This window comes from Planococcus citri, chromosome 5 (assembly GCF_950023065.1).
Source record: "Planococcus citri chromosome 5, ihPlaCitr1.1, whole genome shotgun sequence".
Taxonomy (NCBI): Eukaryota; Metazoa; Arthropoda; class Insecta; order Hemiptera; family Pseudococcidae; genus Planococcus; species Planococcus citri.
Genome location: NC_088681.1, coordinates 19,986,620 through 19,997,152, shown reverse-complemented (window position 1 = coordinate 19,997,152; position 10,533 = coordinate 19,986,620). Strand labels below are relative to the sequence as shown.

At 33.3% G+C, this 10,533-nt stretch overlaps 4 protein-coding genes across 4 annotated transcripts; 2 read left to right on the top strand and 2 right to left on the bottom strand.

The window, feature by feature from the left end:
- Positions 1 to 2,185: 2,185 nt before the first annotated feature.
- Positions 2,186 to 3,673, bottom strand: Rab21 (RAS oncogene family member Rab21). Its single transcript, XM_065369955.1, has 4 exons — positions 3,329 to 3,673; positions 3,095 to 3,262; positions 2,904 to 3,022; positions 2,186 to 2,825 (listed from the first exon to the last, which is right to left on the bottom strand). Exons 1-4 carry the CDS (start codon positions 3,458 to 3,460, stop codon positions 2,585 to 2,587), a joined length of 660 nt encoding a protein of 219 aa, XP_065226027.1. The 5' UTR covers positions 3,461 to 3,673; the 3' UTR covers positions 2,186 to 2,584.
- A 152-nt stretch (positions 3,674 to 3,825) lies between these two features.
- wcd (U3 small nucleolar RNA-associated protein 18 homolog wicked) lies at positions 3,826 to 6,139 on the top strand. The gene is made up of 9 exons (XM_065369936.1): positions 3,826 to 4,065; positions 4,136 to 4,300; positions 4,378 to 4,540; positions 4,614 to 4,799; positions 4,881 to 5,078; positions 5,147 to 5,315; positions 5,392 to 5,684; positions 5,755 to 5,894; positions 5,981 to 6,139. Exons 1-9 carry the CDS (start codon positions 3,977 to 3,979, stop codon positions 6,003 to 6,005), a joined length of 1,428 nt encoding a protein of 475 aa, XP_065226008.1. The 5' UTR covers positions 3,826 to 3,976; the 3' UTR covers positions 6,006 to 6,139.
- A 221-nt stretch (positions 6,140 to 6,360) lies between these two features.
- LOC135849486 (uncharacterized) lies at positions 6,361 to 7,782 on the bottom strand. The gene is made up of 4 exons (XM_065369953.1): positions 7,018 to 7,782; positions 6,710 to 6,934; positions 6,533 to 6,640; positions 6,361 to 6,466 (listed from the first exon to the last, which is right to left on the bottom strand). The coding sequence occupies exons 1-4, from the start codon at positions 7,656 to 7,658 to the stop codon at positions 6,367 to 6,369; spliced, it is 1,074 nt and encodes a 357-aa protein (XP_065226025.1). The 5' UTR covers positions 7,659 to 7,782; the 3' UTR covers positions 6,361 to 6,366.
- Positions 7,783 to 7,914: 132 nt separating this feature from the next.
- On the top strand, positions 7,915 to 10,466 carry LOC135849491 (transmembrane protein 208). The gene is made up of 5 exons (XM_065369957.1): positions 7,915 to 8,213; positions 8,333 to 8,488; positions 8,567 to 8,703; positions 8,781 to 8,865; positions 9,836 to 10,466. The coding sequence occupies exons 1-5, from the start codon at positions 8,208 to 8,210 to the stop codon at positions 9,980 to 9,982; spliced, it is 531 nt and encodes a 176-aa protein (XP_065226029.1). The 5' UTR covers positions 7,915 to 8,207; the 3' UTR covers positions 9,983 to 10,466.
- Positions 10,467 to 10,533: the final 67 nt, after the last annotated feature.

Here is a 10,533-nt window from a genome sequence, read left to right as displayed (position 1 = left end):
TTCGATTTTTGGCGAATTTTTGAAAATTCAAAATTGACTGTTTTTGGCGATTTATGCTTTTTTTTAAAAGTATGAACTTGATCAGTAAAAATAGTCAAAGCAAGTCCCAAAACTAATATTAATTATCCAAATCCAAATTTTTCCATTTCCAGCCATTCTGGAGCCTCCAGCACGATTTTTCAATTTCTCCAGAATTTTGAATTTGCTCCAGAAGGCGTGAATATGAAGTTGGGCAGCTAAAAATCAAGTTGTGTATTATACTCGACCTGATTAACGAGTTTATCAACATTTGAGCCGATTTTGGGAGTGACACCTCAAGAGTGGTTTTTTGACCAGCTTTTTTCAAAATTTTAAAAAATCCAAAAAATCCAAAAATAACCGTTTGTGTGGAAATTTTTGAAATTTGCGCGAATCTCTGTATTTTGTCCTTAACTAACCCCCCAAATCAAAATTTTACAATTTCCAGCCATTCTGGAGCCTCCAGCGCGATTGTCAATTTCGCCAGAATTTTGAATTTGCTCCAGAAGAAGTGAATATGAAGTTGGGCAGCTAAAAATCGAGTTGTATACATTACACTCGTCCTGTTTACGAGTTTATCCAAATTTGAGCCGATTTTGATAGTGACACCTTAAGAGTGGTTTTTTGAGGTGTCACTCTCGCTCCAAAACGGCTGGAAATGTGCCCTAGAAATGGTAGAATTTGCGCTCCGGGGGTTAGTTCTTAAAGAAATACAGCGATTCGCACAAATTTCAAAAATTTCCTCACAAACGGTCATCTTTTGATCTTTTGGATTTTTTAATTTTGAAAAAAAGCTGGTCAAAAAACCACTCTTGAGGTGTCACTCCCAAAATCGGCTCAAATGTAGATAACCTCGTTAAACAGGTCGAGTATAATGCACAACTCGATTTTTAGCTGCCCGAAACTGCATATTCACGCCTTCTGGAGCAAATTCAAAATTCTGGAGAAATTGAAAAATCGCGCTGGAGGCTCCATAATGGCTGGAAATGGTAAAATTTGGATTTGGGTAATTAATATTAGTTTTGGGACTTATTTTGACCATTTTTACTAATCAAATACGTACTTTAAAAAAAAAAGCATAAATCGCCAAAAACAGTCAATTTTGAATTTTCAAAAATTCGCCAAAAATCGAAAAATGAACTTGGACAGCTGAAAATTTGGTTTTGGGGGTTTTAGACTATGCTCTTTCCAAAAATCGCGGTCCCGTTCAAATCGGAGTGTGACACCTCGAGAGGTTCCCTTGTGAGAAGGAAGGAAAGGGAGAGAGGATGGAATAATTGAATTTTTCAGGGTTCACTGGAAGAGTTCTGAAATAAATTTTTGGATTTTTGACGAATGTTTGAAAATTTATAAAATCCAATAGGTGAAGCTGATTCGATGGTGATTTCAAACTTTTTATAAAATATAAATTTTTTGAGCAAAGTGAACGAATATTGATAATTTTTTTTGTTTCAGCTTTCACACATCAATAAGTAAGTAGGTACTAATTTTAGACCATTCTGGAGTTTTTAGCGATTTTAAAAGTATGTTCGAAAATAGAAATTTTACTACGTTTTCTTGCTAATTTGAGGCCACTGAGCACAAAACTGACGTCCAAATTGAACCTTGATTTAAAATTTTTGAGAAAATGCAATTTTTTTGAAAATTTTTTCACTTCGGATGTTTTTTTTTTTTTAAAATTTTGATATCAAAATCATTCACGAACCATGAAGTACAAATAAAGGAATTTAGGAAGTGTTGACTTGAAAAAAAATAATAATTCATATTAATTAGGGAATTAATCTCTTCAAAATTTACGCAATTTCAAAGAATTTACTTCGGTCACATCAAAGTAGAGCAGTAACACTTCTATGAAGTGTATCGAGTTCATTTTTCCAAGGTTATAACACAGTTTCATCGAGCACGTAATTTTGTTCATTTTCAGTTAAACTCGACATTTAAGTGATTAGATATTACTATAGGCACTGACGTTACACTTATGTAGTTACACGTATATTGAAAACTCGTTCGGTAAATTATCGATAATAATCGCTCGGATAGTCGATAATTCATCTTCAAACAGACGAATAATTGGTAAAATTATCTAAATTTCGTACTCTACGCGCGATAGTAAATTAATACCATAACCATCGACGCGTATCATTGGTGGAAAAAATCAATAAGTAACTAGAAACGCACAAGATCATGTATTACGGTAACTGTACATAGAACAGAATGAGTCTGAAAATGAACAACTCGCCTTATAATTATAAAAAAAAAAAGTTTGACGAAAAATTAAAATCGCGTAAAAGCACAACATAAAAATAGGAAATAGAAAAAAAAATATGTATTAAAATTGAAACAATGCGCGTACAACGCCAATTATTACTCGTATTACGACTCGACAAATCAATACATCAGAAATCTAGCTATATTCTAACACGATGCGAATTCGATCCTCAGATTCGTAATAAAGGATTAACAGAAGATTAACACAGTTGGATATAGTAAAAGTACATCGATAAATAATAAAACTTACAAAATACTGATTAATTTTGGAATCTGAATAGAACGAGAATGACGAATATCAATGCGACGGACCACCGCAGCATTTTCTACGCTGTGACGAATTATTTTCTTCTTCGTCGTCGACTATGAGAACGTTACGTTTTAGGCTACCGCCTCTACTGAGGGCGTTTTCTTTCAGTTTACTTTGCTCTTCGGCTTTATGTAACATGAGCTGAGTCAATTCTAAGAATAATTCTTCTATGCCACGGTTTAGTTTTGCTGACACGAGATAATGTTTTGCGCCGACTTGTTTGGCGTATCTGGAATAAATAGAATTGAACATTAGTCGAGTAAAAATACAGCTATAAAGTTGAAGCTGAGAGGTGAGGTTAACTTACTGTTCAGCTAATTCTAAAGGTACGATTCTATCTTTCTCGAGATCAGTTTTATTACCAACGATAACTATGCAGATATCTTGGCCTAACATTTTCTTCAACTCTTTAACCCAGTTCTTGACCTGTACGTAAATAAATTGAGGGGGTCAATGAACGATTTCAAATAATATTAGCGATATTTTCACTAGGATTACTTTTTGAAAAGAATCTTCATCCGTAATATCATACACAAGTACTGCGCCATTCGACATTCTGTAGTAAATTGGGCCCAGAGCGTGAAATTTCTCTTGACCAGCAGTATCCCATATTGCTAAGTTGACTCGTTTACCTCCAACGTTGAGCTTTTTGTTCAAAAACGAAGCCTGCAAAACACTTCCTAGTGTTAGTACATGTTTTAAGTGGTCTTTTCAATTACGTGAAATGCTCACCTGAAGGGTACTAAGATGCTTATCGTTGAACTTATCCTCGACGTAACGCAGAACAATGGACGTTTTGCCAACGGCACCTTCGCCCAATAATACGATTTTGAAATTATGATTACCAGATGTTGAAGCAGTCATGGTTAATTTGAAAGTTTGTCGTTCGATTGCTCAATAATAAGTCACATTGTTCGACTTGATCAATAATTAAACGCGAGATCGAGTGTTTTGACAATTCCGATATTATGTTCGATTGAGAATAATCTAATCTGAAATCTAATTACTTTAATGCGAAGTTTAAGTCAAGACAAGAAAATAATCAAAATTTTCTATTATCTATTTTACTAGAGAAAGGGGGAAGAGGAGAGAAAAAAAAATTTCGAAAAAAATTCGATTTGTTGACTTTCAAAACAGAATTTCAAAATGGATGAATATTCAGTGTTGCCAATTGAAGATTTGAAAAATTGGTTAATCGATTTGTTGGCTGAAGATGGGCGGGAGGGGAATGTGAGGAAAATCGCAGATTGATAACAATTTTCACGTGTTTTTGAATTTTGAAAATAATTTCAGAAATTATGATCAAATCGCGATGATTAATTGAATTAATTGAATAAATTATAATATTCGACGTCAGAAAGTAGTAGATACCGAACAACCATGTCACTTGATCAAGATGAAGTCCTTTTATTCATTAAATCCGAAGATAAACTCAGCAATCAGGAAAAATTACTCCAAGAACAAGAAAGGTAAATTGAAATTATCCTCAAAACCTTACTCAAAACATGGCTTAATTTCATCTCTTACGAATGTTCACAGACTAGAGAAGATAGTTCTCGGCAAAAAACGTGGCTTATTCGACGCTGTAGGTAAATCAACATCAGATAATGAAGTCGAAGAAGATCAAGAAACTGACGACAAACCTCAAATTACTGATATCCAATCTAAAGCAGCCTGGGTCGACGAAGACGACGATCAAATCGAGTAAAATTGATCAAATACGGAGTATTTAGTAATCTTACATCGCTGTTTTAAACAATTTCTATCTGTTAATTGCTCAGAATCCCTTTCAAATTGAAAAAATATGCTACGTCGCAATCTGAAGATAGTTACCAAAACGTACTCCGGAGAAAATTCAATCAAACTGTAGGAACTCCGAAATGGGCTACGAAAAAAGAACCTCAAAAAGCTGACAGTGATGATGACGATATCGATGAAACTAGGGTAAGAATTACGAGATTATTCATCGATCATCGTATTGAAAAGAGCTGAGATTATATTGATTGTTTTATTGCAGAGATGCGGTAAATTATTGACTAAAAAATCACCTACTCTACCGAAAGGTGTAATAAGAGTGGAAAAGATGGAAGATTTGAATAAAGAAACGAAAATCGAAGGACCTCTGATAAACGCTGTCGAATTCCATCCTACTTCTACGGTCGCTTTAGTTGCTGGTATTTCGGGTACAGCTTCGATATTTCAAGTAAAGCTATTTTAAGTGGTTATTATTTCTTTTTTTTTTAGCCAAATTTGGTTTAATTATTCAATTCGAACTTTTATTTAGGTTGACGGAGTAAATAATAATAAATTACAAACCATCAAGTTTAAAGATTTTCCTATAAATTGTGCTCGATTTTCAAAAGATGGCGAACAATTTTACGTAGGGTCACGAAGCAAACGTTCCTTTTTCTATTACGATATGATGGAAGGTAAATCTGTCCAAGTGCCATTTCATCATTCAATCGGTGCTGTGAATATGTCGGTATGTAACTTTAACTCAGCCAAATGCCAGAGTATTTCTTTAGCTAATTTATTCGTCAATTTTGGTAGAATTTTCAAGTATCACCGGATGGTAAATTTATCGCCATATGTGGTAAATATGGAAATATTCATTTACTCGCTGCCAAAACTAAAGAATGGATCGGTGATTTGAAAATGAATAATGATGCTATCGACATTTGTTTTAATAATGACGGATCCACGATGTACTCTTACGGAGGTAAAAACTCAGTTTTCGAGTAAATTAATATCCATATACGTTATTTACTCCAAATTAATCCTCGTATTTACAACAGATAGAGGTGAAATTTACGAATGGGACATGAAAACGAGATACTGTGTGAAAAAAATGCAAGACGAAGGATGCCTGAAAGGTATCAAAATGACACTATCGAGCAATAATCAAGTTCTAGCCACCGGATCATCTTCCGGTATCGTTAATTTATACGAAATGCCTACGAAATCGAATTACATCGAACCGAAGAAAGTCGTTAATAATTTAGTCACCCCTATTACATCTCTACAATTCAACAGCTCTTCGGAAATATTAGCTATTGCTTCGAATGAAAAAAAGAACGCAGTGAGACTGGTAAGATTTTATCCTCGTTGTGTAAATTTTCATCTACGAACGATTCGTTCAACTTTTATTCATTTTCAAGGTGCATTTTCCAAGTATGACGGTATTCTCGAATTTCCCCGGATTCCAGTCGAATATCAGTCTCGCCAGGGTTATGAGTTTCTCACCGTCGAGTGGATTTTTCGCTATTGGAAATGATCAACGGAAAGTGCTACTGTACAGGTAAAATTATTGAGCTGTTTAAAAACCGAAGTACTCTTCAGTATTTCAAAATATTTCACTCAAACGAAACGAAAATTTATTTCCAGGTTGAAACATTATAAAAATTACTGAACCACGATTCAAATATCCAGCAGTGAGGAAATATCTTTCTACGATTTCATTTTTTATGTTCTATGATTTTTTTTTTCATGTAAAAAAATTTTATTGTTAGAAAAAAATAAACAAAAAGAGATTATTAAACAAAAGATTTTACTTCTTTAATAAATTAAATCAGATATTTAAAAAAAAGAAAAAAAAATACAAATTTTATACACATACAAAGATTTTTTAGCTGACAGCTAAATTGATTTTTTCAAATTTGAATGATTTGAAGTAACTTCGAAACCAATGGTACACATTAGTAAAAAAATAACAAAAATTGAAATAAATTAAGGAACGGTACAACGGACGTTTTTATAGATTGGTAAAAACTTCAAGAAAATTTCAGGATATCATCCAATGATGGTCCATTTCGTCCTAAAGGATCTTTCGGAAGCATAAAAGTATTTTTTACAAAAGTATAATTAATCAGTCTGCAGAAAAAAACAATGGATTAGTAACAAATTAACGATTTGGTAGAAAATTATCAATACATATACCTGTTTTGTACGGTTTCCAACCAAGCTGGCTCTTCTTCGCATATATCTCTGTATCCGTCGTTAGAAATAATGACACCTCCTAATTCGCTAGCATATTGTACGATAAAGCTGAAAAAAATTATGGATTAGTAATGCAATTATAAATATTTATAAATCAACAAATAGTGATGTTATTACCGATCATCATAAGGTGTAATATATTTCCCGAAAAGTTTGCGAGAAGGGGTATAAGATATGATTCCATCTTTTTCGTAGACTTCTAAAATGTGACTTTCTTCAGGTGTTCGTCCTCTGTGTCTATAATGAGCTGGTAAAAAACACGTTATTTCGGTATGACCTCTCTTAATAAAATATTGTATCACTAGAATAACGCCTTGAATATCAAAGCAACCGTTTCCGTATCTAAAAAACAAAAATAAAAGAACACATGGAAATGATAAATGTAAACACAACATTGCCAACGAAACACGATGATGAAATCATACCCGTGAGCAACATTTGGTCCGTCGATAACTACGGGCCTCAACCCAGTAGTTTTTTTATCACCAACAAGTATATTTGACTGAGCAAGTTTAAGAATCGGTGTAAATTTTTCTTTCGTTTTACGACCATCGCTGACGATCACCACATCGTCATTCTTGAGCTGCTTTTTTTTACGTCTCTTTGTTCCTGCATCAGGCGAGATCTGCTTCTTTTTACGTTTCTTTTGATTGACACAAAGATTTTTCGTGAGGTAATCGGGTATAGGGATGTAGTCGGGAGCTGGCATATTTGGTTTATTGTTACAGAACGAATCGCTGTCATCTAACGTGATTACTTCGACGGATGGATTTTCAGTTTCACATTCATCTTCGCTAGAGCTAGACTCTAATATGCTAATAATATCTGCAGAATCGTTAATAACTAGGACAGGATCTTTGGAGTCTTCTGAATCTGAAAGCGTGACGACTTCGGGTGTTTTTGATTTTGGCTCGATAATTGGTTTAACTGGAGCAGGTTCTTGAAATTTGGGTTTCTCGAATTTCTTCGTTTTCGTGGATTTCTTCGTCTTCGTGGCGACCTTCTTCTTCTGGTTCGGCATTTTGATTAATTTGATACCGGAAAAATCGAATTTGTATTGGGACATTTACACTTTTTACAACGCACATTGATAAATTAAGCTCGAATTTTATTTTAAACGTATTTTACGTTAAAATTATCAAATTTTTGAGCACATTTTGTGATAATGCGATTGTTTTCCTATTTTGCATAGATTGAACTAGATTGCATAGATATTCAACTTGTGGGATAAAATTTTACGAGCGAAACCTGGTGGTGAAAAAAGTAACGAGAATTTGCTTCGAAAAAAGAAGACGTTGGCTATCTTGTTTTTTATGGTCTATGTGTTTACATGTCATTTTGGAAATCGTGGCCGATACCTACGAGCTGATAATTTCTGTTGGAACTTGAATAACTTGATTTGTTCTAATTTTTTGCCTTATAAATACAATTATTTAAGTTTCGGTGAGATTTTCGTCGAAAAATTAATCTGATTTTGGAGTAAATTGAAGCCAATTTGGTGTTTTTTTTTGGTGATGGTTTATTCGTAGAGTAACAGAGAATTCCGATGGTACTTTACTTCTAATTCGAGAGAAATAGATTTGTGCATTTCGGAATAGAAAGTTTATCCTGGAAAATGGCAGTAAGTAAACTATATTTCAAGACCTTTATGGTCGTCATTAACTGTAAAATACATTGACTTTAAAATCTTTTGAAATTATTCTATTCAAGATTTACTAACTTTTGTTTTCACTTTCACAGGCTGCAAAAGGAAAGCAAGCCACTAAAGGCCAGAAACAAATCGTTGCGGAGAATAAATCAACTCTACAGTTCTACAGAAATATGGCTCTGATTGCAAATGCTTTATATCTAGTATCCGGATTTTTCTTCTTTGATATCTTAACTTTTAAGCAAATTGTGAGTAACGACAACGTTCATAGGAGAATGGTTTGAAAGAATTTCTGGTTCAATGATTATGATTTTCTTTTTGTGCAGAGTTTACTGGTATTTTCTTCTTCATTGTATATTGGTAGCTATCAATTTATGGCAAGTATGGCGAAGACGAAATATAGTGCTGAGGGTCAATTAATAGATTCGGGTTTGGATCTGAATATGGAAGGTGGTGTGTCTGAGTGAGTTATTCTTGATTTTTTTCGATTAAATTAATATTTTAATCGTCTCGTTTCATTGCTGTTTTTTTGTTTTTCAGACATATCAAAGACTTATTCATTTTGACTGCTGGCTGTCAAGTATTATCTATTTATTCTTCGTATTTCTGGTTGCTATGGTTATTGGTTGGTATCTGTTGGATTTTTCATTGTTTTAGTATTTAGTGTTGAGGTGAAATGCTCAAATGTGACCGCCTTAAGGTTTATTTTTTTAGTTAAATGTAGGTTGGCAAGCCATAGATTACTTTTACTGACTTGAAAATCTTATCAATTAAAAGTAGAGAGAATCTCACATCTTTTGAACAACTTATTTTCAAAACAATTTCAAATAAACCTCAGTTTTTTTTGCTAAAAAATATTAAAAAGCCCTGCCTTCTGTTGAAGTTGATAGATGGTTATTTCCGACCTAAAATAAAAAATCTCGCCTTCAGTCAAAATTGCTAAAAAAAAGTCTCGTTTTTTTCTGAATATTTTTTTTTCAAAAAAAAGTCCAAAGAGTAAGTTTTTTGTAAAAATTGCGTCAAAGTGCCACTTTTTCCCCAGAAATTGTTAAAAAAGAAAACCTGTCTCGCTGCCTCTCCTTCTGCCAAAAATCAAAAAGGCTCGAATTTTTTTCCCAAATGTTGCCCAAATTTTTCTGTTTTTTCTAGAAATTGGTAAAAAAAATCTTTCCTTTTCTTAAAATTGCCAGTATCGCCTTTTGTCAGAAATTGTCAAAAATGTGCACTATTTTTTATAAAAACAGTCATAACGTCTCACTTTTTCACTGAAAAGTTTCGAAATGATTCAACTTTTTTGGCAGAAATTGCCACCAAGGGTCACTTTTTTGTCGATAATTTCTAAAAAGCCTTTCTCTTGCAAAAATTGTTGTAGTCTGGATCGATTTTTTTTGTAATTTTTTCTGCATCAACTTCTTTTGATGTGTGCAGATTGGACCTGACATTTAAAATTATTCTCAAACTTACCAAAATCCTCACTTGGCTCTTAATCTCTCCATTTGAACACCAGCGCAGCCACATTTGGGCATTTTACTTTACTTGAATGTGCCCAATTACCCATGCTCATGTATTAAACGTTCTGTTTCTTTTGTATCTAGGCTCCTGGAAGAGCACTGTGGTTAGCTTGGGTAAACTTCCTCGGCCCATACTTCCAACAACAATCAGCTGCCAATCAGCCACCCGAAGTGAACGAGAAAAAGCAAAAGAAATTAGAAAGACGTATGAAAAGACAACAAAATCGATGAAATGTATTCCTGTGCATGCTAAAGACGATACTTTAATATAATAATAATTCTTCAGTGTAAAAAGCGTATTTTAGCGAAATGTTACCTGTAATGTTAATTTTTTGTACGCCTCGTATATCTATTTTTTTTCGTGTTCCTGGTCTCAGAGCTTTTCTTCGGATTTATATTGTTTAAATTTTTTGTATCGATTATCATTTTTCTCCCTTAATAATAATTGAAGGGATTTTTTTTTGAGAACGGTTGATCGGTTTATAATACGTACGTATTTGTTGATTAAATTTAGGTAATTATTTGTAAGTATTTATCTATCTGTATTTCTATAGTGCCAATAATGTTGATTGTAATTTGTAAATCGTCTTACTTAATTTATTATGACCTTCGAAAGACTTGAAAACTAGAATACAAGCTGTTGCACGTTATTGTAATTATTATATTTCATTTTTTTTGCATCATTTTAACTTTCAAAAAAAAAATTTCAATCGTGTATTTCGTTTTTGTAACTTGCCAGCTTCGGTTTGTGTTTTTGGCCAATAGCCAAAGTACTGGAGGGG

Coding starts and splice junctions, on each gene's coding strand:
- LOC135849486 (XM_065369953.1), bottom strand. CDS start 7,658: ATGTCCCAATACAAATTCGATTTTTCCGGTATCAAATTAATCAAAATG. Junction 6,935..7,017: donor GGACCAAATGTTGCTCACGG/GTATGATTTCAT, acceptor TTTGTTTTTTAG/ATACGGAAACGGTTGCTTTG. Junction 6,467..6,532: donor TTGGAAACCGTACAAAACAG/GTATATGTATTG, acceptor TTTTTTCTGCAG/ACTGATTAATTATACTTTTG.
- LOC135849491 (XM_065369957.1), top strand. Junction 8,489..8,566: donor TCTTAACTTTTAAGCAAATT/GTGAGTAACGAC, acceptor CTTTTTGTGCAG/AGTTTACTGGTATTTTCTTC. Junction 8,866..9,835: donor TCTGGTTGCTATGGTTATTG/GTTGGTATCTGT, acceptor TTTTGTATCTAG/GCTCCTGGAAGAGCACTGTG.
- Rab21 (XM_065369955.1), bottom strand. CDS start 3,460: ATGACTGCTTCAACATCTGGTAATCATAATTTCAAAATCGTATTATTG. Junction 3,263..3,328: donor AGCATCTTAGTACCCTTCAG/GTGAGCATTTCA, acceptor AGTGTTTTGCAG/GCTTCGTTTTTGAACAAAAA. Junction 3,023..3,094: donor ATGAAGATTCTTTTCAAAAA/GTAATCCTAGTG, acceptor ATTTACGTACAG/GTCAAGAACTGGGTTAAAGA.
- wcd (XM_065369936.1), top strand. CDS start 3,977: ATGTCACTTGATCAAGATGAAGTCCTTTTATTCATTAAATCCGAAGAT. Junction 4,301..4,377: donor GAAGACGACGATCAAATCGA/GTAAAATTGATC, acceptor TTAATTGCTCAG/AATCCCTTTCAAATTGAAAA. Junction 5,079..5,146: donor TCGGTGCTGTGAATATGTCG/GTATGTAACTTT, acceptor CAATTTTGGTAG/AATTTTCAAGTATCACCGGA.